At 55.3% G+C, this 26,120-nt stretch overlaps 1 protein-coding gene across 4 annotated transcripts; it reads left to right on the top strand.

Moving 5' to 3' along the window:
* Positions 1-5,594: 5,594 nt before the first annotated feature.
* Positions 5,595-26,120, top strand: LOC133068521 (uncharacterized). 4 transcript variants are annotated; one of them, XM_061159734.1, is made up of 13 exons: positions 5,595-5,892; positions 11,274-11,835; positions 12,237-12,336; positions 13,900-13,992; positions 15,111-15,211; positions 16,745-16,840; positions 17,255-17,378; positions 18,241-18,354; positions 18,757-18,912; positions 19,218-19,345; positions 22,236-22,397; positions 22,565-22,687; positions 26,070-26,120. In XM_061159734.1, exons 1-12 carry the CDS (start codon positions 5,736-5,738, stop codon positions 22,644-22,646), a joined length of 1,875 nt encoding a protein of 624 aa, XP_061015717.1. In that variant the 5' UTR covers positions 5,595-5,735; the 3' UTR covers positions 22,647-22,687; positions 26,070-26,120. The 4 variants fall into 4 exon arrangements, with proteins under 4 accessions (XP_061015717.1, XP_061015718.1, XP_061015716.1 ...); XM_061159735.1 differs by lacking the exon at positions 26,070-26,120 and adding an exon at positions 23,054-23,862 and having other exon boundaries at positions 19,245-19,345; XM_061159733.1 differs by lacking the exon at positions 26,070-26,120 and adding an exon at positions 23,120-23,862.

Genomic DNA, 26,120 nt, shown 5'->3' with positions numbered 1-26,120 from the left:
TATTTTTAGTTTTCTTTGCTGTGCAAAAGCTTCTAAGTTTAATTAGGTCCCACTTGGTCATCTTAGTTTTTATTTCTGTTACTCTAGGAGGTGGGTCAAAGATCTTGCTGTGATTTATGTCAGAGAGTGTTCTGCCTGTGTTTGCCTTTAAGAGTTTTATAGTCTCTGGCCTTATGCTTAGGTCTTTAATCCGTTTTGAGTTTATTTTTGCGTTCCGTGTTGGGAGTGTTCTAACCTCTTTCTCACACATCTTCTGTACTCCGCTGACAGCCTCCGTCTCTGTCGCCCAGACCACCCTTAGCGACACCACCGCCCTCCTCGCCCACTCAGCTCTGCGGGGCTCCTTCCAGAGCACAAACTAACCAAGTCCCAGTCAAACATCTAGAATTTCTCTTGTCCCCAGGACAGCAAGCAATCATTATTCAACACAAAGAGCTTATAGCCTCTCTCCTGCCTCATAACGAAAAGGAGTTAAGGGTGGTTCTGGGCCTCACTGGTTCCTTTTGCGTCTGGATATCCCATTGTGGCCTGATAAAGGAACTTCTTTCTGAGGCCCTCCAGGGACTTGAAAATGAACCCCTGGAAGGGAACTCTTCTCTCCCGTCAGCCTTTTCCTCCCTCCAGACAGCTCTCACCTCTGCTCCGGCCCTGGCCCTCCCAGACTCAGAGAAGCCCTTCTTTTTTTTTTTTTTTTTAAAGGTATCATTCTTTTTTTTTTTTTTTTTTTAATAATTTTATTTATTTATGATTTGTCTGCACTGGGTCTTAGCTGTGGCACGTGGGATCTAGTTCCCTGACCAGGGACTGAACCCTGGCCCCCTTCATTGGGAGCTTGGAGTCTTAGCCACTGGACCACCAGGGAAGTCCCCAGAGAAGCCCTTCTTAACGATACAACTGTGAGAAGAGGGATCACCCTAGGGGTCTCAGCACAAACATATCACCCCGGTTTCACCTCTCAAATTACCCAACAGGTGTCTCAAGCTCTAGACATTAAGAGGGCGTCCGAGGTGGCTCTAGTGGTAAAGAACCCACTGTCAATGCAGGAGACATAAGAGACAAGGGTTCGATCCCTGGGTTGGGAAGACCCCCTGGAGGAGGAAATGGCAACCCACTCCAGTATTCTTGCCCGGAGAATCCCATGGACAGAGGAGCCTGGCGGGCTACAGTCGTGGGGTCGCAGAGTCGGACACGACCGAGCGACTAAGCACGCATAACGACATTCTCTTTGAACGAGCGACCCTCGTGGGACTTCCGTTTGTCCTCCTGGCAGATGGGCCACCTGCTGCCTGGCCTCACCTATAGATAACCCGTGGCACTTTCCCTACCCAGGTGAAAGTAGGACCTGTCCCAAGTACATCGGCTCTTTCTTTCCCCCAAAAGCTTGAAGCTTTGATTTTCAATAATAGCTTCTCACATAGGAAAATAACACCTCCAGCCTTCCCAAAGTGTCTGCCTGCTCAAACCCTTTGGCGGGACTTGCTCCAACTATCATCTGCCCCCTGCTAGAAGGCTCAGGTACAAGCTTCCTGAACATGACTCTTAGAGCCTGCATACCCTCCTTCCGGACCTTGGCGTATCTCTGTACGCCTCCTACCTGGATCCAAACCCGCACCACCATACTCCTGTGACCCCGATGCACCCCCACACCAGGCCTGGGCCTCTCCCCACCTTTTCCGATACTGGACTAAACGAGAACCTCTGTCAGTCCTGGTAACTGAGGCCACAGCTCTGGCTTCAGGCGCCAGCCCTGCAGCCGTCGTGCACTCAGCCATAACTGCCAGACTCTGCTCCTCCATTTGGGCTCCTGTCTTTTTCTTTCTTAAATCCTTACTTCTTTGTTTGGCCATGTCGGATCTTAGCTGCAGCATGGGGACCCTCGTTGCCATGCGGGATCTTTCCTGGTGGGGCCCAGACCTCTAGTTGCTGAGCACGGGCACTCAAGTGCAGGTTCAGTAGTTGTGGAGCGTGGGCTTATTGCCCCTTTGCATGTGGGATCTTAGTTCCCCAACCAGGGATGAACGTGCATTTCCTGCATTGCAAGGAGGAGTCTTAACCACTGGACCACCAGGTAAGTGCCCCAGCCCCTGTGTTATCAGGTTTCTCCTCTCTTTTCTAGAAAAAACATCTCACTGCCCTTACCAAACCTTTCTTCAGGGGTCTTGCCTTTCAGATCATTCACCTCCAAGACAACCCACCTGGCCTCCCAAGGAAAATAGCTCTATTCCCAGCTCAACAGGAAGAAGTTATGGAAAAGGAGACCTCAGCCTCAGTTCTGCAAAAATGGGTCAGCTGGGTTCCATGTAACGCTGCGGTACATGCATGCTCAGCTGCCTCAGTCGTGTCAGACTCTGACCCCACGGACGGCAGCCCACCAGGCTCCTCTGTCCATGGGATTTTCCCAGCAAGAATACTGAAGAGAGTTGCCATTTCCTCCTCCAGGGGATCTTCCTGACCAGGGATCGAACCCAGGTCTCCAGAATCTCTAGAACTGTAGGCGGATTCTTTACCATTGAGCCATCAAGGAAGCGCATGTAACACAAGAATAAGTTACTATTCAGAGGGGGGAAATGAAAACTCATCTAACACTGTTCAAAATAGAGTAACATCTGTCAAGGGCCACTATCTAGTCTCATTCAGACACCCAAGGACTGGAAAATTACTGAAGACAAGAAGTTACAGATTCCAAGAAAAACCACATCTTATAGAGAGTAGCCCGCCCGGATACTGCTAGAGACCAGAATAGACGTGAGCGCACCCCCTCTTTCCTGAAACTTGCTCCTTAAACTCAATAAAAGACTCAAACCCCCCACCTCCAAGGCCAGAGCCACTCCATGCCTCTGCCCCTTTCCTCCCTGGAAAAGTGAATAAAAACTTTCTTTTCTTCTCTTGTTAACACGTCTATGAATTCTTTCACAACCCACCTTGATTCACCTAACAGTTAAAATGGTAAATGAGGGCTCTTGGTCCGCTGGTTAAGAATCTACCTGCCAGTCACATTGAGCAGCTTCAGCTAATGCAACATATTCTGATAAATTCTGTTTTCATTTTTATTCTGTTACAAATATCTTCAAATTTCCCTTGTTATGGCTTTTTAGATAGAACTATCATTTAAAAATGGACATTTAAATTCCAAATACCTGGGGTTTTTAAAGTATCTTTGGTAGTAACTTCTCATTTTGATGTTAATTTCTCATTTAAATGCTTTCTTCTCTGCAATCATCCTCTCTCTTTTTTCAGTCTTATGACTTTGTTGAGGCTTTCAATGGCTAAGTTAAAGATCTCTCTTGGTAAACATCACATTGCACTTGAAAATAAGTGAGTTATTTTCGAATATCTTTTGATGTTGATTTCTAACATAATGCTACAGTGATAAGAGAACAGACTATGGTTTCAATGCCTTTGGGCAATGAAATTTTTGCACCTTTGTTTTTTATGTACCTGGATATGTTCTGATGTCTCCTGGTTTATAGCCTATGGGAACTAGAATAGAATTGTTATCCTACTGTTGTGTGAAAATTGTATGAATCTTACTTATGTTGATTTGGTTCAGAGTGCTTTTCAGGTCTACTCTAGCCTTCTACTTTTCTGCCTATTCATTGTTTATTTTTGAGAGTTTGATATTGAAAGTATTAGTCGCTCAGTTGTGTCCAACTCTTTATGACCCTATTGACTGTAGCCCACCAGGCTCCTCTGTCCATGGGATTCTCCAGGCAAGAATACTGGAGTGGATAGCCATTCCCTTCTCCAGGGGGATCTTCCTGACCCAGAGATCAAAGCTGGGTCTCCTGCGCTGCAGGCAGATTCTTTACCGTCTGAACCACCAGGGAATCCCTCTAATTACATTGAATCGGTTCATAGGCTTTTCAGGTGGCTCAGCTGATAAAGAATCCACCTGCAATGCGGGAGACCTGGGCTCGATCACTGGGTTGGGAAGATCCCCTGGAGAAGGGAAAGGCTACCCACTCCAGTATTCTGGTCTGGAGAACTCCATGGACTGTATAGTCCACGGAGTCGCAAAGAGTTGGACTGAGCAATTTTCACTTCTTCCCCCTTTCCACCTTGGCTCCGACTGATGGGCTTCCCTGGTGGCTCAGAGGTTAAAGCGTCTGCCCACAATTCGGGAGACCTGGGTTTGATCCCTGGGTTGGGAAGATCCCCTTGGAGAAGGAACTGGCAACCCACTCCAGTATTCTTGCCTGGAGAATTCCATGGACGGAGGAGCCTGGTGGGCTACAGTCCATGGGGTCGCAAAGAGTCGGACACAATGGAGTGACTTCACTTTCTATCTTTCTACTTTTCTATCAACACATTCTATTTATTTTTGAGAGTTTGATTTTGAAACTCCAACTAAAAGCTTAATTTACTTACTTAAAGGAGTAATTGTAATAGGGAACCCGCCTGCCAATGCAGGGGACACGTGTTAGCGTGCAGGTCTGGGAGGATTCCACATGCTCCCAGGCAGCTAAGCCTGTGCGCTAGGGCTTGTGAGCCGCCGCTCCTGAAGCCAGCGCCCCGAGAGCCTGTTCTCCGCCACAGAGGGAGACCCCCGCGGTGAGCAGCCCTGCACCCCACCTAGAGAGGAGCAACCTAGAGCGGCGGCAACCGAGAAAGCCCTCGGGCAGTGACGACGAAAGGGCACAGCCAAAAATAAACACATAAAACTTTAAAAAATCAGCTCCTTATTAGAGAAGATGGTAAAAGATATGTGTGTTGTGACACAAATAATTTTTAAAAGTGAATTGACAATAAAGTTTCGTATATTTTAGAAAATATTTATTTGTTTGGCTGAGCCGGGTCTTGGCTGTGGCACACGGGATCGATCTTTGTTGACACATGCGTCTAGTTCCCTGAGCAGGGATAGAACCCAGGCCCCCTCGCTTGGGACTGCAGAATCTTAGCAGGCGGTCCACAGGGAATGGTCATAGCGCTTATATATATATATATATATATATATGTATGTATTTTTTTTTTTCACAAGGAAGGCAAGTCCAACACATGCTATAACATATATGAACCTGGAGGACTTTAAGCTGAGTGAAGTAAATCATCACTGAAGAACAAATACTGTTTGGTTCCACTTACACGAAGTTCCTAGAATACGCAAATGCATGGAGATAGAAAAAAGCAGAGGGGTTGGCAGGGCCCGGGGGAGGGAGTGTGGGGAGTTAGTATGGAGACAGTTTCAGTTTTGCAAGAGAAGAGTTTTGGAGGGGCTGGTGGTGGTGGTTTTGCCCAAAAATGTGTATTAGTTAATGCGGTTCAACTGTACACTTAAAAATGATTGAAATAGAAATTTTGTGTTGTATATATTTTACCACAATTTGTTTTAAAAGGAAAGAAATCACAGCTATAAGTAATTTCTCATTAGTGACAGATTAAAAAAAAACAACCTAAACAAAAGTGCGTTCTTACTACTGACAGGGATGGGGTGGAAGGATGGTGGTGGCGTGGTCCGCTGTGAGCACAGGATTCGTGTGGCCTGCCCAGTTACATGGCCTTTGCTCCATCCTCGGCTTGACCCAAGACACCAGGGAAATGTTCATGGGTTAATGAATGGACCTGCCACTCCCGGGGTGCTCATAAGGGAGCTAGAAAGTTGCAGAGGAAGCTTCTCAGGCTATCATGCAACGTCCCGCCCTTAATTTCTTTTGTTTGATAGAGACTGACTGGGAAAGTCTGTGACTCAGAAGCCTCGGCGAGTCTGTCTGCCCAGCTGGACGGATCAAGGGAGTGAGATGGGTCGGCGGAAAAAGAAATCAAGGGAGGAAAGAGAAGGAGCAGACAGAAAATTCAAAGGCCAACCCAGAAACAAAAGGTGGAAGATTCTGGCCTGGTTCCGCAGGCATCGATACCCCCAGACTGCTGCTGTTCCTCTGGCAGAGAGCTCTGAAGGTACCCGGGTCACTCTCACCTTTTCCATCTGGCAGAAAGTGGCGTCTGCCCCTTCCTTCTTTTGTTCCTCATCCATCCCTTCCTTCAGTATTTATTGCACGCCCCCCTTGAGGCTGTTATGTGGAGGGTTTGTGGGGACCTGGCAGAGTGATGAGACTCCTCCTTCCCAAGCCTGGAGGACCGCACAAGATGCGGGGGTGCTGGCTTGTTGATGATAGCTGTGATGGGGGTGGGATGGAGCTGAGCCCCGGGCCGGGGGCAGGGCGGGGGGGACTCGAGCTCACACGGAGGGGCAGGAATGGTGCCCACAGAGTCCATCAGCCAAGAGTCGTCCCTCTCCTGAGACCTCACCGTGGATCTCACGTGAAGCTCGTTTCAAAGCTGAGGCAACGCAGGTTCCGAGGGGCTGAGTCACTTGCCCAGCAAGTGAGGGGGTCAGTGTTCCAATCCAGACAACCAGAAGTGGGTACGGGGTTGCGCCCCCGGCTCTGGGGCACAGGAGTGAGAGAAGAGGAGCAGGGGCTGGGCATGGGGCTGGGTGTGTCTGGTCTGTGGGGACCCACGTGTGTGTACCCACAGCCCCGCTCGGGTCTGCGTCCAGGGAAGCTCACTGGATGGCCTTAGTGGGGGAGTGGGGCTGGACTGCCCTGTTAATTAAGGCTCTGGTCTTGGGGGGTGTTTGGGGAAAGGCTAGGGGGGGTTTTTTTGGAGGAGCTGGTGTTTTTAAAAGCTAGAGAGAGTTCTCTTGAAGAGAAAAGGCTTCATGCTTTCTGTGTGGGCAGTGGAAAGTTGCAGAATTGCAGTGGGAGCCCAGGGTCGTGGGGGCCGCTGTCTTTATGTCTCTGATATCTGGACGGTGACCAGCATCACGGTCACCTAAGGGACAAGCATTTTTCAGTCGACTCACAGGAGGTGGGATCTCGGAGGGAGTCTCCCGGGTCCTAGCCTGGTGACGTTGGGGCACTTTTGCCAGGACAGTCACTGTGTCAGGGTCATTCCCCTTCCTTTCCCAACTGTGCTGGCCAGTGTGTGGCTGGTGGGGAAACCGGGAGATGGTCAGGCGGTCGGGGGCAGCCGAACTGTCCTCGGGTGTCTGGCCGGTGGAGGGCCTGGTGGGTGCTGGCCAGGCCCATCTGCCTTCACCCAATCGCTCGGGTGTGTGTGGAGACAGCAGGGGCCACCACCCCATGTCTGACCTTCGTCAGCCTCACCCTGTCCCCGCCAGTGTTCCTGCTGACAGATAGCATCAACACAGCCGTGTTCGTCGGAAGCCTGAGGGACCTCAGGACTTTGTAAGGGTGGCTGGCCTGTCTGGGGAGGGGGATCGGTGCTCCCACCCAGAGGGGGACCAGGGTGGGGTGGGATCAACAGGGGTTTCCTCTCTGAGGTTCAGGGTGGGGGGCATGCATGAGCTCCAGGAGGGGACTGTCCTGTGGAGACACAGCGTGAACCACACACAGGAAGCTTTCGTAGTCACGGGAGCAAATAAAAACAGAAATAGGTGAAATTATTTTACTGATATAGTTTACTAGGCTAAAGCAGTATGTTAGCATGCTTCAGCATTCAATCAGCATTATCACTATTAAGATGTTTTAGAGATTTCCCTGGTGGTCCAGTGGTTAAAGACACTGCCTTTTCCCATGCAGGGAGCCTGGGTTCCATCCGGGGCCGGGGAACTAAGATCCCATGTACTGCGAAGCATGGCCATTCAGACAAACAAACAAAACCTTGTGAGATATTTTGCATTCCTTCTTTCCCACTCAGTCTGTGAAAACTGATGTGGGTTTCGCACGGACAGCACAGCCCAGCTGGACAGTTCAAGTGCCCAGCGGCCACGTGTGGCTTGTGGCTGCTCCCTGCACAATGCCTCTCTGGAAAGAAGGGCAGTGATGCCGGGGTGGCCCTGAGGCTGCTAACATCACAGAGACGCCAGGGGCTAGATTTCCTGTTTTCGAATCTCACCTAATTCATTATCATAAAGGAGCCAAGTGGGCGAATGAGTGGGATAGATTGAGAGAGTAGCATTCGCATAAATACGCTACCATGCGCGTAAAATAGACAGCTGGTGGGAAGCTGTGTAGCCAGAGAGCCCTGCCTGATGCTCTGTGATGACCTAGATGGGTGGGACGGCGGGTGGGTGGGAGGCTCTAGAGGAGAGGATATATATGTAGTTATGACCGATTCATGTTTCTTTTTTTTTTCTGCAAAACCCAACACAACAGTGAAAAGCAATTGTCCTCCAGTAAAGTTAATTAATTAAAAAAAAAAAAAAAAAAACGGAGCTATTTACTAGGAGTACGTAGGGGCTCTTCACCCCTGCCAACGTAGTCAAATTGGAGGCTGTCCTCATCCAATATGTCCTGGTTCAAAGGTTTTCGTTATTATGATGTACATTCACCTGCTTTCACTGAGAGCCCCAACAAAACAGTGGTTTAAGCAAGATAAAATTTACATTTTTTAGGGCTTGCCAGGTGGTTCAGTGATAAAGGATCCGCCTGTCAATGCAAGAGACTCAGATGCTGGTTCGATCCCTGGGTCAGGAAGATCCCTTGGAGGAGGGCTGGCAATCCACTCCAGCATTCTTGCCTGGAGAGTCCATGAACAGAGGAGTCTGGTGGGCTACCGTCCACAGGGCCGCAAAGAGTTGGACATGACTGAAGCGACTTAGTGCGCACACACCAGTGCTCCAGAGAGCTCACTTCAGTGCGGTTCAGTCGCAGCACACCAGTCTTCCCTGTCCATCACCAGCTCCTGGAACTTGCTCAAACTCATGTCCATCAAGTCAGTGATGCCATCCAACCATCTCATCCTCTGTTGTCCGCTTCTCCTCCTGCCTTCAATCTTTCCCAGCATCAGGGTCTTTTCCAAAGAGTCAACTTTTCGTATCAGGTGGCCAAAGTATTGGAGTTTCAGCTTCAACATCAGTCCTTCCAATGAACATTCAGGACTGATTTCCTTTAGGATGGACTGGTTTGCTCTCCTTGCAGTCCAAGGGACTCTCCAGAGTCTTCTCCAACACCAGCAGTTCAAAAGCATCAATTCTGCGCTCAGCTTTCTTTATAGTCCATCTCTCACATCCATACATGACTACTGGAAAAACCATAGCTTTGACTAGATGGACCTTTGTCGGCAAAGTAATATGCTGTCTAGGTTGGTCATAGCTCAGCGCCCATAGAGCTCAGGGACCCAGACTTTGACCTTGAGGTCTGCTGCCAGATGCTGCGAGGGGGGGCTCCTGCCTCGTAGCTCAGGGGGGCTGCCCTGCTCCTGTTTTCATAGGTGCGTCCAGTAGTCAGGAAGCAGGACTGGGGAAGAGAAGAACATGCCTTTGCCCTTGACGACGGAAAGGCCCAGGACCCAACTTGAAATACAGCTCCCTTCCCACTTGGAAATTCAGGAGTTAAAGTGAACGCCCTTTCAGGCTAAAGTCCCTGAGAACGGATGCTGAGGTGTTCAGGTGCCTTTGAATTGCCCTCCTCCCACCGCTACTCCTTTCGGCTGGAGTCTGATCAGAACCTCTTCCTGTGGCTGCAGGCTGGGCTGTGTCGCTGAGGACCTTTGGAATCCAGAGCGGGTTTCTGCCCTTCTGGTCTCTCCCTGCCTGGAGGGGTCCTTGGACCATCCCTTCCCTGCCGGACACCCACAGCATTTAGGAAATAAGGTCATCCCTAGCCCCTAAGTGCTTTGCCCTGGAACTTCAAGGTGTCATCCTTTTTCCCTCCAGCATTTTCAAAACCTCTCTTCCTTTCATTCTTTTCTCCAAGCCGATTCTTGGCACCTTTGTGCTTACTGAGGGTGAGCTGAGAGGCAGCATGGCCGCCACCTTCATCATGAGCTGCTGCCCCCCACCCTACGTACTGAGACACTGAGGCCTTTGAGGCCGTCAGCTGCTGGACCGTCCAGATGCTCCTGGGCCCTGGGTGGCTGCCCGCTGGGGGGTAGCCTCTCTGGCCCTCCGGGTCCCCAGTCCAGGGTGTGGCACCCATGGGCCCAGCAGGACAGTGGGTGACCCTTCTTGTCCATTATTGCCCCAGCTGGCTCCATGCTGGTGGGCAATCCTGACCCACTCCCTGGGGTCTAAGGGCCTCCCATCCTGTGCCCCCATCACACACCCCTTAGTCCTGGAGAGAGCCACCCCCTGGGCCACGTAACTACGGGTCTGGGTGCCTGCTTGGGTGAAGTGGTCTCTGAACAGCCCAGGGTGGCCAGGTCACAGGTGGTACTTGGGCTCCCGAGAATGGGGTGCTTAGATGGGGAGGGGCAGGCAGGGCAGTGGGCAGAGGTGAGAATGGAGATGAGGGGGCCACGGGGAGGCCACCCTGTGTCCAAGGGCTCGAGTGGGCACCAGCCCCAGCAGAGGGACTCTCCTGTCCATCCACCTGTCCGTCGCTAGACTGGCCTGATGTGGCCAAGGTCACTCTTTTTCTCTGAACTTTTGGGGAGAAGACCAAGCACCTCATCTCGGAGGCTTTGCCTCTAGCTGCTGCTCAGGCCTGGGCTGCTTCCTTGTCTGGAGAAGGGGCTGAACCTGGGGAGGCCCAGGCACCCGGGGAGGGGAATGGAAGGCACAAGCTGCACCCCACCCTGCCCCTCCGGGGATGGTTCTATGACAGCTGGATCTCTGTCTGTCTCTATCCTCTGTCATTTGTCTGTCATCCATCCATTGTCGATCCATCATCTATCACCTCCCTGTCGTCTATGTTTCTATCTGCTATCTTTTATCTGTATCTGTCATCTGTTTCTTCTCTCTGTATCGATCAATCATCTCTCTCTCTACCTGTCCCGCGTCTCTCTACCTGTCCCATGTGTGGAGGGAAGCGGGGTTTGGTTGCCCTTGGATACTGTTGAGAAGCAGGTCTCAAGTGCGATTCCGGGCCCAGCACCTCCTGCCCCACCTTGAAACCTGGCAGGAAAGCAGACTCCCTACCTGGGTGCGGATGGCCCCAGGGGGTCCCGATGGGCCTTCATGTGGAGAACCCCTGTGCTGGAGTATTTGTTACCTCCTGGCCGCCTCTGTGTTCTGGCAGGGTGCTAATAACCATTCAGTCATCTGATGGGGACTCAGATCTTGATCCGCCCTGGAGCGTAGAGGCTCACAGATGTCATGGCGGGCTCTGAAGGGGACCACATGAAAAGTTCACCGGGAAAAACCCTGTGCCCTTCTGCTCCTGTCTGGTCCCTAGACCTGGGCCCCAAAGGCTCTTCAAGCAGGCCGCCTTGTCTTCTTGCCGGTACCTCTGATGGATAGGCGAGTTCAGCACAGGCACCCCCAGGCAAACGAGGTCGCTCCGAGGAGCCCAGCAGCAGCCCCCTGCCCCCTCACCCACCGTCCTCTCCTGCAGCCCCCACTGAGCCACTGGCCTCGGGTTCCTTTCTTCCAGGATTCTCACAGCTGGTCTTGGAGGGCTGCTTCCTGGAAGCCTGCCGGAGCATCTCATCCTTGGCAGAGGATGGGCAGGACCGTGGCTCCCAGTACCAGATCGTGGCCCAGGGCATGTGGCAGGTCATCCGGGAGGCACTGGAGGGCGGCGGGGGCAGCCGGGAGCTGCAGAGGAAGCTCAGGTCTGTGGCGGCCGCAGTGGAGTGGGCCCGGGGCTCCTCACGGGAGCTGGGTGGTGACCTGGCCTCCTGGGACTGCCAGCTGAGAACACAGCTGAGGAATGACGCCGAGAACCGGGTGCCCCCGAGCCCCAGAGACCGAGTGCCCCTGAGCCCGGGGGACCAGCTGGGTGGGTACCTGGCGGAGCTGGCCGAGGCCGTGGATTGTGGCCTGGACCCCCGGAGGGCAGGCTGGCTGGGAGCCCGCCTCTCGGCAACCTACAGAGAGTGCTTCCAGGAGGTACTCCTGGACCGTCTCTCCGTGCTCCTGATCCGCAGCGGAGACCCGGACAGCTGCCGGGAGCTCTACACCTGGGCCAGGAAGACCTTGTTTGGGCAGCTGGCGTGAGTCCGCCTCGGGGCCTTGGGGTCTTGGGCCAGGACACTGCCACGGCGTGACGATCCTCGGGCCGGGGCGGTCAGAAGGGCCTCCTGGGGCGGGAGCGAACTCAGGGGACAGCATGAGCACACACGTGCGTGTCTGTGGGTGTGTGTGTCAGTGTGCTCCTGGTGCGGCATGGGCACGGACGGGTGTGCGAGCCTGTTGGTGAGTGTGTGGGAGCTCACGTCACGAGCTCACGCTCAGAGACGGCCGCGGAGACTTTAGTTCCCACGCGTGGCCCCCAGCCGTCCTCTCCCTGAGCAGGGGTGGGTGCGGCCCGGAGTGCACGGCCCTTGGCTCGGAGCCAGCCCTCCCCGCTCCGCAGCTGGGCCTGTGCCCCTCACAGCTGCTTCCAATCCTGCAGGAAGACGCCGGAGCCTGCTGCCACCAGGAAACTCTTGGACCCGCTGATGTTTGTCACCTGGATGTCCCAGGTGCAGAGCCGGCTGGTGGAGCTGATCCAGGTAACTGGCTTCTGGGAGTGTCCACCACTGGGCCTCCTTGTCCTGCATCTGGGGATTGAGCTGGAGCCCAAGTCCACCCCTAGGACGGATCCAGGCCCTTGACCACCGCCCCGTGGGTCTGCGTCGCAGGACATGTTACAAAACGGCCTGTGGGGACTCCACCCCAGGTCCTGTTGTGGCTTTGACCAGCAGTGCAGTTTGGCTCTCCAGGCCCCGGAGCCTGGGAGGCTTAGATGGGCAGTTGGTTGTCCCCAGAGGGCGCAGGCAGTTAATCCATGGCAGACACGGTAAGCCTGTAGCCCAATGGGCTCCTCTGTCCATGGAGTTTTCTGGACAAGGATACTGGAGTAGGTTGCCATTTCCTCCTCCAATTCATTCTCCTCTCTTTCAAACACGGTGAGCACTTATAGCGCCATCACAACTTTCTACCGCAACCATTTTTTAAAAAACGTGATTTGCTGTCACAAACGAGACACAGGACATGTATACATTGAGACTGCAGTTTTCCAGTCACTGATAGAAATGTCCGGCCCTCTCCTCAGCGCGCACAGACGTGCTGGCCTAACTCAAGGCTCCGTCCCCTTGAAGCACCCGGGTCAGAGTCTCCTGTTCTTGGAGTCTCTGCCTGAGAATCCGGGCCTTGTCGTCCTCTGCCTTCCACGCTCGTCCACTGAGCTGAGCTGAGCAGAGCTGCTGGGTGTCAGTTCAGACCCCCAGGCAGGATGAAGGGATCCCGCTGCTGGGTCCCCACGCCGCCCCCCGCTCCAGCCGCCCCCCCCCCGGGAAGGGTACCAAGGGCTGGGGCAGGTCTCCCTGCCCTACACCACCAGCCCTATAAAGTTCCTGCTGTTTTAGGGACGTGGGGGTGTGGGGGCGTGAGGGGCGCAGGGCTAAGAGTGGAGAAGTACTGAGTGCTGGGCAGGCGTGGGGCAAAGTGTCCTCTGCCAGGGCCCCGTAAGCCGGCTCTGGCCGACGGTGTGGGAGGGGGCTTCCTCCTGAGCGTTTGTCCTCGCCTTGGACCCGCCTGAGGGGTCACCCCGAGCTTTTCAGAGGGGCGCCATCGGCCTGAGGATCCCCAGCCCAGCCAGGCCTCTATAGGCTGTGGCAACCTCCCAGCTGTGGCCCAGGCCTTGTCAGTCCTGGCGTCCCGTGTCCTCTTAACCCCCAGTCCATTGGTATCTGGGCACCCCTGTCTGACCTGGTCACTGCAGGGACCCTGGACCCCGACGAGGGTAGCTGTTCATCCCCCCGCCCCCGACTGAGTGGTGATGACAGAAGCGGTTGTCTTCTCAGGGCTAGGGGTGGGATCCAGAAGGTGTCAGGCCTCCCGTGATGGGTTGATGGATGTGGGCTGTGGAAGAAGGGCTTTACTCAGGAAACCGGGTCCCCAGGTGGGGGCATTTCAGGCTGCTGGTTGGTGGGGATCCCTGGGCTGGTCAAAGACTTGCCCCTCACTCCTGTCCCCAGTCGGGGTACCCCAGCCTCAGCTGTAGGGTGGCTGGACCTGGCTGTGCCCCAGAGAGAACACAGGGATGGGAGTTGCTTTTATTGTGTTCCGAGCAGAAAGAGTTGGAAAAACAACTAGAAGATGTCCTGACCTGTGATCAGAAAGAGTCGGCCACCTCTTCCTGCCAGGCATTCCTCAAAATCTTCCAGGTATGTCCACCACGAGGGCCGCTGGCACCTTCCTGAGTGGCTGGCCTGGAGGAGGAGGGGCCTGGAAGGACGGGGGTGCTGGGAGGGGCGTGGGTGTGGCACAGACAGGAGGGGCTGAGCGGGGGTGGTGCCGGGGGGTACGCGGTGCCCAAGGCCAGGCGAGGTGCGGAGCAGACAGCACTCAGCCCAGGCCTGTCTCTTGGGTGGTGGGGTCCCAGTCCTGGGGTGCAGGAGCCTCTGCGGGGAACCTCTCATCTCATGAGGACCCACTCCTGGGTTTCACTTAGGACCTGGAAGAAACGGGTGTCTCGGGAGGGTGGGGCTTCAGTGGGGAGGGCCCTGAGGCTCCAGGAGACATTGTGCAGTCCACCTGGTGTAAAATGTTTGGTCCATGAGCATGAGTGTGAACATGTGTGTGCATGTACACGAATGTGTGCACATGTATGTATATGTGCATGTGTGCATGCATGCACATGTGCATATGCACGTGTGCCTGTATATATGTATAAGCACATGTATGTATATGAGTGCATGTATACACAGGTGTACATACATGTGTGAGCATGTGTGTGCATACCCATGTCTGCAAGCATATGTGTGTATGCCTCTGTGTGTGCGCCTATGTATATGTGTAAGTGCGTGTTTGTATGTGTGTGTGTGTGCATGTGTTTGGCTTTCTTCGTAGGGGTGAGTTGGTGTTTCTGTTGATTTTTGTGACTGCTGGGGCTGGAGAGAGAGAAGATGATGAGACACTAAGAATCCTCAATGCCTTTATCAGAGACGCCCTGTTGAGAGCATCGGGAGGGAGTTGAGCTGGGGCATGGGCTGGGGGAGAGTTGGCAGCCCCTGTTGAGGAGGCTGGTGTAGCCTCAGGGTGTGTGTCAAATAGGAGAAACTCCAGGTGTGTGAGGCTGAGGGCAGGACCCAGTCTAGGTGCGAGTGGGGAGGCCTGAGGAAACGGGGAACATGGTGGGAGGGGTCTGCCCCTTGCCATCTGCAGCAGGCAGGTTGGAAGGGGGCAAGGTGTGGGGACAGCTGGGACAGGCGCGGAGTTGGGGGGCCGCATCCTCCCAGTGGTCTGCCCCGTCCCCCGAGAGTCCACTTGCTTTGACTGACAGCTGTTGAAAGGAACCATAGATTCGGTGCAAGACATCGGGCCTCCCATCACCAGCCGGGTTCAAGCCATGGTTCTGAACACGTTTTTAGAGTTTCTGAAACGGTAAGTGAAAAGGCAGCCCTGCCAGGTGGGGAGGCCTGTCCTGGGTTCAGCTAACCCATGTCAGAGCGTTCACCTCGCCACCAGCTGCCAGGCAGGGGCCAGTTCACAAAATGCAGGGGAAGGGCTGGTTGGCTCCGGGTGACCCCCGTCCTGCCCACTCCGAATCTCGCCTTGGCTTTGGAGGCAGCCCTGTGTGACCGCAGAAATGTCCAGCCTGGAGGCCCCGGTCCGGCAGCTGTCCAGCTAGTTCTAAGGGGGCATGAGGTTTAAATTTTATTTAATTTCACCTAACTGACATTTGAACAGCGTGTGGGGTGTGGGGCTCGTGACTCTCTGTTGCACGGCAGTGTGAGCTTAGGGGGAACCCGGGTTCGGTTCCCGTCCTTCTTTAAAATTTGTGCATCCTGGATTTTGTTACGCTGATGTTGAGGGTTTTTTTGTTTGTTTCATCTTCTTTTTTGGCCAAATACGGCTTGTGGGATGTTGTTTCCCAGCCAGGGATCGAACCGCTGCCTCGGAGCAGTAGAAGCACAGAGTCCCAACCACCAGGGAATTGCCATCGAGCTTTAAAAACTGCGATAAAGTACCATTTCTCTTGGTTACTGGATTTCAGGGCGTTCCTTTAAACCTTGCAGCTGAGCTGAGAGCCTCACTCCCTGCTCTGGTTATCGCAGCAGGATTTGCTGTCAGTCTCCTTGGTCCACGCCCAGCTCTGCCCTGGCCCCAGATTTGGGGGGTGGGGGGGCGGGGGGCCTCCCTCTCTCCCAGGGGGCTGGGGTGAGGGTGGCTGTGGCCAGGGTTGCCCGGACTTAGTGAGAATCAAGTTTGGGGCGCAGCACTGTGTACCGGGGTGTCACGGGGCCCCCTTTTCCGGGATTTCCAGTGTGGCTGTGTTCACCAAGCACGAGGCTCTCTGAAGGGCCTGGCACCAGGCAGGTTCCTCATGAGAAGCCGGAGATGTGAATCTTTAGATGAAATCAGCCAGGTTTTAAATGTTTACCCAAACACCACGGGGTGGCTAGTTGATCGTGATTTATATTCTAGGAATTTAAAGGCACTCCTTCTTTCCTGCCTTTGGGAAGCGGGGGTGTACGTGCCTCTCCTGGCTCCTCTCTCCCCACTCTGCTGCGGGGGGTGTTGCAACGGCCCAGGCAGGGTGTGGGGTGCCCCCTTCCCTCCCCGTGGACCCCCCCATCACTCCCAGGAGGACTTGTTTCCTACTTCTTCCTTCACCTGTCGGGAGAGCGCAGCATTAGCCGTGACTGCAGACCACAGGAGAAACCCAGTCCTGTTCCGTTCTAGAAGCATTTACCACAAAGGGCCGGGGACAGCATTACAGGAAAAGAGCCTTGGGAAGCGTCCGCTCCAGCGCCTGGCACAGAGCTGGCCCCAGTTGTCCACACGTTGACCACGACCCCCCACACCTGCTGTTTCACGGAAGAAGCAGCAGTCAGGCTGAGAAGGGGGCCGGCTCGCACTGCTGGATGGGGCCGACTCACGGGGCGGCGCCTGCATCTCCGCCTTCACACGCAGATACCGGGGTGAGGGTGCCCCCCACTTCCTCCAGCAGCAGGCTGGTGCCGGACCCGCCCCCCAGCTGCACGTGCTGCAGAACTGCTGCGTCCTCAGGTGGGTCCTGGTGTGACCCAGGTGTGGGCAGGGTGGGCAGCCTCGGACCCAGCGGGCCACTCTGCATGGATGGCAGACTGGGTGCCTGTGTGAGAAGTGGGGGATGACCCCCCCTAAGCTGGATACCCAGTGGCAGGAATTTCATACAGGAAACGCCAGATGCCAGGAACACTGGCTACCGCTGGCAGGAGTTTTCCTCTTGTACCTTTTGCATTTCATGCTATAGGAATATAACACTTATTCCATAAATAAAAAAGAGTGGGATGAAATAGACAACCAGGCGCAGAAACGAGTCTTTCTGTCCGAGGGTACACAGAGGGTCAGCAGCAAGAGGGGTGCGCACGGCTCAGGACTGTGGATGGGCCTGCAGGGCTCCCGGCCAGGCCCCAGGGCCCTGTGGGTTTCCTCCAACAGGAAAACGTGGCAGGATCTGGGCCAGGCCCGCACTCCCCTGGCGGACGTGGTGCTGCGTACCATCAGCGCCATCGAGGACCGGAGCCAGGACGACCTTGTGTCTGTGGTCAGAAGCCAGTACCGGGTGATGTACCCCCAACTCCAGCCCTTGCGCGGGCCCTCTGCTGCTCTCAATGGTGTGGCCAGAGGGTGCCTTTGTCTCCCCGGCTCCCTCCAGCCCAGGGCAATGAGAGGGATACAGCAAAGCCCAGGCACAGCTAGCTTCGAGTTGCCTGCATCCAGCCTCCCCCATGCCCGAGCCTGGGCCTGGGTCTGCAGTGGGAGGACAGCTCAGCTTCTCGTCTGGCCAGAGACGGGCCCTGTGCAGCTGAGGGGGCTGGGGCTAGCCTTGCCTCCACTCAGGAGGCCAGGCTCCACCCTCACAGAGGGCAGCTGCCTGGGAAGGGTCCACGTTTGCAGTCTGTCCACGGGCAGACCCGCTCCTGGCTCTGTCTACCTGTGGAGCCACCTGTCCTGCCAGGCCAGTGGAGGCCTGACACCCTGCCCCCTGCCCCGATCCCACTCTGCCCCACGTGCCTCACAGGCGGGGAAGCCTAGCTGTGACCCCGCCCCAGGTCTCTGGAGCTGAGACTAGGCAGGGAAGCCTCCCTCAGACTTCGTGCCATGCTGTGGTTTACTGGGGACCCAGAGGAGAGTGAGGGACTCCAGGAAGACTCGGGGGGGCTCCGGGGAGGACCCGGCATCAAAGGTTACAGATGGAATCTGGGAGGCTTCCAGGAGTCGGCAGGAGAATGTGGACTGAGGTTGGGGGCAGACGGTGGGCAAGCCTCTGGCTCCTGGGATGCAGGCCCTTCTGGTCCAGGGCTGTGGGCCTAGTGGGGAGCAGGGCTGGGGAGGTGGGGCCTGTAGGGCTGGAGGAGAGAAAGGGCAAGGACGGGAGACAGGCTGGGTTCAGGCCTCAGTGACCGTGACGCTCCTGTGCTCAGAGCCTACTGGGACATCACTTCGGGAGGGAAGACGAGGAGCTGGCCCAAGCTCTGCGATCCCTCAGGCGGGGCCTGGAGCACTATCCCACCCTGCTTCCTCCTCCCACGTATAAGGTAGGAAGGAGCAGAAGGGGGCTCCCGGGGGCTCAGCTCTGCGTGGCTGCTGGCATCTCCCCCGGCCCCAGGGCTGTGGGCACTGTCCTGCCAACAGGGCAGCCCAGGGCCAGAGACAGGCAGGGCTGCATGGCCCTGGTCGTCAGTTTGGCTCTTGGTCTCCCAGGGGAGGTGCGGGGCCAGCTGGCAGTCACCCCAGGAAGGAGCAGCTTTGTCGTGGAAGCCCAGTGGTCAGGGGTTAGGCCTGCCGAGTTGGGGGCCAGGCCCCACAGACCCAGCTAGAGGGGCATTGTGGACCATTCTGCTGCCCCCACCCCCAAGGCTGAGCCCCTGAGGCCAGGAGACCTTGTCCTGGGACAGCTTCGCTCCACCCTTTACATCCTCTTTCTTTTGGGGGGGCAGAGCCTTGTGCAAAGCCTGTACAAAGCAGTCTTCACTGAGTACCTCCAGGCCTTGGTCACCCATCTCAAGAGGCTGAAGCCCCGGAAGTGGGAAGACCACCGGGGTCAGGTGGAAACGGACTTCCAGGAGCTGCACGAGGCTTTCGGGAGGCAGGAGGTGAGCCCGGGACCCTCGGGGGGTTCCGAGGGGCCGCCTTCCCCTTTCTGGTGTGTCTCTCTTCTCCCCTGACCGGCCTGGACCCGGCTGTCCCCTCCTGGCCCGTCTGTGCCAGGCTGGTCTCTCAGGGCGGCCCTGGAGCCCTGGGCAGAGGGGAGGCAGGGCCTGGGGGGGCACCCTGGGGGGCTCAGGGGGTGACACGAGCAGGTATACCCTGCTCTCCCCGGCAGGGCCAGCCCGGGGGTCTGTGCGGTGACTCCGGGGTGAGGCCCGTGCTGGGTGAGGCTGGGAGCTCCTCTCCGCAGGGCCTCGGTGATGGAGCCCCTGGCCAGGAGGCCTTCATGGAGGTCTTCCAGCTCAGCGGGAAGCAGGGTAACCCATGTCTGGATGAATGGCTGGACTCCTTCAGGGACAGGTTCCCAGACTACGTGAGGTGAGAGGCAGAAGCAGGGCAGGTAGATGGGGGAGACTGCAGGGGGCTCAGCCCGGGCCTGGGTGGGGGCGGGACTGAGCTAAGGGCGCCAGGTGTGTGAAGGGTGAGTATGAAGGGTGTGAAGGGTGAGTATGAAGGGTGTGAAGGGCGTGAAGGGTGAGTATGAAGGGGGTGAAGGGTGTGAAGGGTGAGTATGAAGGGTGTGAAGGGTGTGAAGGGTGAGTATGAAGGGTATGAAGGGTGTGAAGGGTATGAAGGGTGAATATGAAGGGTGTGAAGGGCGTGAAGGGTGAGTATGAAGGGTGTGAAGGGCGTGAAGGGTGAGTATGAAGGGTGTGAAGGGCGTGAAGGGTGAGTATGAAGGGTGTGAAGGGCGTAAAGGGTGAGTATGAAGGGTATGAAGGGTGTGAAGGGTGAGTATGAAGGGTGTGAAGGGTGAGTATGAAGGGTATGAAGGGTGTGAAGGGTGAGTATGAAGGGGGTGAAGGGTGTGAAGGGTGAGTATGAAGGGTGTGAAGGGTGTGAAGGGTGAGTATGAAGGGGGTGAAGGGTGTGAAGGGTGAATATGAAGGGGGTGAAGGGCGTGAAGGGTGAGTATGAAGGGGGTGAAGGGTGTGAAGGGTGAGTATGAAGGGGGTGAAGGGTGTGAAGGGTGAATATGAAGGGGGTGAAGGGCGTGAAGGGTGAGTATGAAGGGGGTGAAGGGTGTGAAGGGTGAGTATGAAGGGGGTGAAGGGCGTGAAGGGTGAGTATGAAGGGTGTGAAGGGTATGAAGGGTGAGTATGAAGGGTGTGAAGGGCGTGAAGCGTGAGTATGAAGGGTGTGAAGGGTATGAAGGGTGTGAAGGGTGAGTATGAAGGGTGTGAAGGGTATGAAGGGTGAATATGAAGGGTGTGAAGGGCGTGAAGGGTGAGTATGAAGGGTATGAAGGGTGTGAAGGGTGAGTATGAAGGGTGTGAAGGGTGAGTATGAATGGTGTGAAGGGTATGAAGGGTGAGTATGAAGGGTGTGAAGGGTATGAAGGGGAGTATGAAGGGTGTGAAGGGTGAGTATGAAGGGGGTGAAGGGTGTGAAGGGTGAGTATGAAGGGCGTGAAGGGTGAGTATGAAGGGGGTGAAGGGTGTGAAGGGTGAGTATGAAGGGTGTGAAGGGTGAGTATGAAGGGTGTGAAGGGTGAGTATGAAGGGTGTGAAGGGTGTGAAGGGTGAGTATGAAGGGGGTGAAGGGTGTGAAGGGTGAATATGAAGGGGTTGAAGGGCGTGAAGGGTGAGTATGAAGGGTGTGAAGGGTGTGAAGGGTGAGTATGAAGGGGGTGAAGGGCGTGAAGGGTGAGTATGAAGGGTGTGAAGGGCGTGAAGGGTGAGTATGAAGGGTGTGAAGGGCGTGAAGGGTGAGTATGAAGGGTGTGAAGGGTGTGAAGGGTGAGTATGAAGGGTGTGAAGGGTATGAAGGGTGAGTATGAAGGGTGTGAAGGGCGTGAAGCGTGAGTATGAAGGGTGTGAAGGGTATGAAGGGTGTGAAGGGTGAGTATGAAGGGTGTGAAGGGTATGAAGGGTGAATATGAAGGGTGTGAAGGGCGTGAAGGGTGAGTATGAAGGGTATGAAGGGTGTGAAGGGTGAGTATGAAGGGTGTGAAGGGTGAATATGAATGGTGTGAAGGGTATGAAGGGTGAGTATGAAGGGTGTGAAGGGTATGAAGGGGAGTATGAAGGGTGTGAAGGGTGAGTATGAAGGGGGTGAAGGGTGTGAAGGGTGAGTATGAAGGGCGTGAAGGGTGAGTATGAAGGGGGTGAAGGGTGTGAAGGGTGAGTATGAAGGGTGTGAAGGGTGAGTATGAAGGGCGTGAAGGGTGAGTATGAAGGGTGTGAAGGGTATGAAGGGTGAGTATGAAGGGTGTGAAGGGTGTGAAGGGTGTGAATGGTGAGTATGAAGGGTGTGAAGAGTGAGTATGAAGGGTGTGAAGGGTGTGAAGGGTGTGAATGGTGAGTATGAAGGGTGTGAAGGGTGAGTATGAAGGGTGTGAAGGATGAGTATGAAGGGTGTGAAGGGCGTGAAGGGTGAGTATGAAGGGGGTGAAGGGTGTGAAGGGTGAGTATGAAGTGTGTGAAGGGTGAGTATGAAGGGTGTGAAGGGGGTGAAGGGTGTGAAGAGTGAGTATGAAGGGAGTGAAGGGTGTGAAGGGTGAGTATGAAGGGTGTGAAGGGTGAGTATGAAGGGTGTGAAGGGGGTGAAGGGTGTGAAGAGTGAGTATGAAGGGTGTGAAGGGTGTGAAGGGTGTGAAGGGTGAGTATGAAGGGGGTGAAGGGTGTGAAGGGTGAGTATGAAGGGTGTGAAGGGTGAGTATGAAGGGTGTGAAGGGTGAGTATGAAGGGTGTGAAGGGCGTGAAGGGTGAGTATGAAGGGGGTGAAGGGTGTGAAGGGTGAGTATGAAGGGTGTGAAGGGTGAGTATGAAGGGTGTGAAGGGTGAGTATGAAGGGTGTGAAGGGTGTGAAGGGCGTGAAGGGTGAGTATGAAGGGGGTGAAGGGTGTGAAGGGTGAGTATGAAGGGTGTGAAGGGTGAGTATGAAGGGTGTGAAGGGTGAGTATGAAGGGTGTGAAGGGGGTGAAGGGTGTGAAGAGTGAGTATGAAGGGAGTGAAGGGTGTGAAGGGTGAGTATGAAGGGTGTGAAGGGTGAGTATGAAGGGTGTGAAGGGGGTGAAGGGTGTGAAGAGTGAGTATGAAGGGTGTGAAGGGTGTGAAGGGTGTGAAGGGTGTGAAGGGTGTGAAGGGTGTGAAGGGTGAGCATGAAGGGGGTGAAGGGTGTGAAGGGTGAGTATGAAGGGTGAGTTGCCGGCAGAGACTGGGAGCCCTGGGGCGGAAACACATATCTCAGTGCCTCCTATCCTCAGGAGGGAATCCAAGGCCAGAGATGGGCAAGGATTTGCCCAGGGTCCCCCACAGGCCGGTGCAGGCCCCTCACTGGTCTCTCTGCTTCCTGACACTGAGATCTACCCAGCTGGACCCTCGGAGTGGCCCAGTCCAGATCCCTTCCCGGTGACCAGGACTCCCGGGTAGGCTGTCTAAGTGTCCTGGGGGTCGTGGTTGGTGGTGGTGGTGGGGTTGGGGACTGGGGGAACCACCTGCTGTCCCAGCTGCACCGGAAGACGTTGCTCTAGACCCCACTCTCGTCTTCCTTTGCGTGCCCGTGGGTGCACAGAGCCCTCTTCCTGTTGCTCAGCACACAGGGCCAGTCCGAGGAGTCTGAGCTCAGGAGCTGCTGCCCTTGCTCCTGGGGCTTCCTCATGCCTTTCACAATGTGACCAAGGGTGTGAGGGCTCCAGGGCCTTCTCCAGAGACGCCGGTAGGTCAGGGTCCAGCCCTGGGCGGAGTGGCTGGGGCAGGGGCTTGGGGGTCTTGGAGGGGACCAGGCTGAGGGGCTGGACTGGAGTGAGGGCCCAGTGACTCAAAGCAGACACTGCACCGCCCGCCTGCAGGCAGCTCCCTGGGCCCCGAGTCAGCGGTTCTTGAATATTTTGGTTGCAAGACTCCTTTAGTCTGAACAATTATTGAGCTGAAAAACTGTAGCTTACATGGTTATATTGATTGATAGTTCCATTATTTGAAATTAAAACTGAGAAATATTAATTCATTTTATAAGATGTTTGGAAAAAATAATAGAAATTCACTGGAATGCCCTTCCCACCTGCTGGGATTCTCCTCCCTCTAGGTCTGGCTCCTAGACGCCCCACCCCCCACCCCACCCCAGTCTATTTTATTCGCTTCCTTTCCTGAGATGCCCATCACCATTGTCTTGGCCGAGAGCTGTCCTGTCTGGTCCCTGGCAAACGTCTTCATGGCGGAGGACCAGCCTCATATCTGGAGGATCAGACAGATGTTTGTCTCCATCCCCTCGGCGCCTGGTGGCCCGCTGGCTGCCCCAAGTGGAGGTGGAAGTGAGCACTCATTTCCGGGAGCCTCTCCCCCTGGGGCTGTGGACATCGTGTGGCTCCGGGACCCGGTTAAGGTGGAAGATGTGTGTGCCCCTGGCCACTTCACAGGTGGCAGTCTGAAATCCAGAAGGAAGCCATCCTTCTCAAGCCTGGACTCCTCCACCAGAAGGAATCCTGAGTCAGACACCTGGCAATGAAAGGCCGGCTTCCTCCACGGTCCACCCAGAAGAACCAGAGGGCCAGGGTGGGGCAGGGAGAGGCAAGGCAAGGAGCGTCTCAGCAGCCTGGCTGCGTGTCCTCTCCTGGTGGACAGCAGCTTTACTGAGATGCAATTCACAAGCCATGTGGTTCACCCACACAGGTTTCACGTACCATTCAGTGGTTTTTAGCATATTCACAGTTGTGCAGCCATCACCACAGTCAATGTTAGGACATTTTCACCTACCCTAGAAAGAGACCCTGTAACCTTGTTGGCATGACCCCAAACGCCTCTTCCCAGTGTGCCCCCAGCCCTGGGCGGTCACTGCTCTGCTTTCTGGCCGCATAAACGTGTCTGTTCCAGACACGTCACATAAAGTGAATCACATAGTACGTTGCCTTTTGTGATTGGCTTCTTTCACTTAACATTGTGCTTCAAGGTTCATCAGTATTGTGGTTCATCCATGTTCCGCTCATTTTTTAAATTTTCTCCTTCTTTGTTTGGCTGTGCTGGGCCTTTGTTGTGGCACCCAGTGTCTTTTCAGTTGTGGCACTTAGTTGCAAAATGTCGGACCTCGTTCCCTGACGAGGCATCGAGCCCAGGCCCCCTGCACTGGGAGCGTGGAGTCATTCATAGCCATTGGCCTGCCCAGGAAGTTAGCTCCCCATTCATTTTTATAGTCGAGTGACACTCTGTTTTATATTTGGTTCCGTCATACATTTGTTGATGGGCATTTGAGTTGTTTCCAGTTTGGGGCTGCTGTGAATAATGCTGCTGTGAGCACGTGTGTACAAGTTTTTGTGTGGACATGTGTTTTTAGTCCTCCCGTGTTCCACCTAGGAGTGGAATTTCTGGGTCAAATGGTGACTCCGCGTTTAATGTTTTGAGACACTTTACAGTATTTCTCCGAAGTAGCTGCACCATTCTGCGTTCCCACCAGCGATGCATGAGGGGCCCAGTGCCTCCATATCCTCATCAACATTCCTTATGTCCGACTTTCTGATGATACCCACCCTGGCGGGTGTGACGTGGTCTCCCACAGTGGTTTTACTTACTCACTTATTTATTTAATTTCGTCTGCCCTGGGTCTTTGTTGCTGAGCAGCCTCGGCTGCAGTTGCGGAGAGCAGGGTCTCCTCTCTTGTTGAGGAGCACAGGCTCCGTGCGCCTGGGCTCACTCAGCAGCTGCAGTGTGTGAGTTCAGTGGCTGTGGCTCAGGAGCCGTGGCCTTTGGGCTTGGTTGCTCCGCGGCACGTGGGGTCTTCCCAGATCAGGGTTGGAACCTGTGTCCCCTGCGTTGGCAGGTGGATTCTTTACCACTGAGTCACCAGGGAAGCCCCTCACTGTGGTTTTGATTTGCATTCTCTCTGATGAATAACTTGGAAAAGACCCTGATGCTGGGAAAGATTGAGGGCAGGAAGAGAAGGGGACGGCAGAGGATGAGATGGTTGGATGGCATCATAGACTCGATGGACATGGGTTTGGGTGGACTCCGGGAGTTGGTGATGGACAGGGAGGCCTGGCGTGCTGCGGTTCATGGGATCTCAAAGAGTCAGACACAAGTGAGTGACTGAACTGAACTGAACTGATGAATAACAATGTTGAGCATCTTTCTGTGTGCTTATGGGCCGTATGTATATCTTCTTTGAGAAATATCTATTCAAAAACTACTGCTTATAAGTTAGGTTGTTCGGCCTTTTGTTACTGAGCTGTAAGAGTTTTTTTAAAAAAATATCCTAGATTCAACTCCCTTACGAAGCCCCCCCACCCCAAGCCCATGGCTTCAATGGGATGGACACTGGCCGCCCAGAAACAGGCTGGCTGTTGGTGGGGGCAGCGTGGGGGCAGCTGAGGGGACCGCCTGCAAGCGACCCTGGGCCGCCCTGCCCCGCTGCTGAGGCTGCCCCGGGTGGGCCGAGGGTGCAGCACCCGTGTCCAGGTCCCCTCGGCCCCGGCGAAAACCAAGACCTGGAGGATCTTGATCGGGAAGCCTGACAGGGGAAGACACACAAATGGACAGGGTACGGGAGGGAGACGGCGCAGGGCCTGTGCCCCGAGGGAGGAGGGCTGAGCCCGCAGGAGGCGCCGTGTTTGCCACAGGGCAGTGGGTGGGCTGGGCTGCGGTGGGTTGGGGGGGAGGCGGGATGCCGCCCCCTAGCCAGGGTTAGGAGGAGGGTGGGAGTTTGTGAGCGCACATGGGGAGGGTGGGAGAGGAGAGACAGACGGGCGGGAGCCGGGGCGGGTGCACGGCTGAGGCAGGTGCAGGGGCGGCCGGAAATGTTGGGGGGCAGGCAGGCGACCCAGGAGCGCTTGTGCCAGGCCAGCGCACTCAGGCCTGTGGGCAGCGGTAGCTGAAGGGCTTCCATCAGGGGGTGACCCCGTGTGGCCTGTTGGCCCAGCAGCTGCTGGCAGAGGGTAGGGGGCTGGGCAAGATGCCATGACCCTATGTTTGAGGGGCCCAGCGCCTCTGTCCCCTGGGAGGGGAGGAGGGACTGGGCGCTGTGGGGCATCTTGTGGGTGCTTGCACCATCTTGTCTGCACTGCCTCATCTCTGACAACATTTTGACATAGACCCGACTGCTACCGATTTTACAGATGAGAAGACCGAGGCTCAGAGTGGAGTGCAGCTTGTTCGGGGCCAGCCTG

The sequence above is a fragment of the Dama dama genome, chromosome 13 (assembly GCF_033118175.1).
Source record: "Dama dama isolate Ldn47 chromosome 13, ASM3311817v1, whole genome shotgun sequence".
NCBI lineage: Eukaryota > Metazoa > Chordata > Mammalia > Artiodactyla > Cervidae > Dama > Dama dama.
The sequence above is the reverse complement of the archived record's forward strand: the minus strand, read 5'-3'. Positions and strand labels throughout refer to the sequence as shown.

Bases quoted from the DNA above. Each gene is read 5' to 3' on its own strand.
- LOC133068521 (XM_061159734.1), top strand. From the start codon at position 5,736: ATGGGTCGGCGGAAAAAGAAATCAAGGGAGGAAAGAGAAGGAGCAGAC. The intron at 11,836-12,236 runs GTGAGTCCGCCT...CCAATCCTGCAG, and splicing joins ACCTTGTTTGGGCAGCTGGC to GAAGACGCCGGAGCCTGCTG. The intron at 17,379-18,240 runs GTGATGTACCCC...TCCTGTGCTCAG, and splicing joins TGGTCAGAAGCCAGTACCGG to AGCCTACTGGGACATCACTT.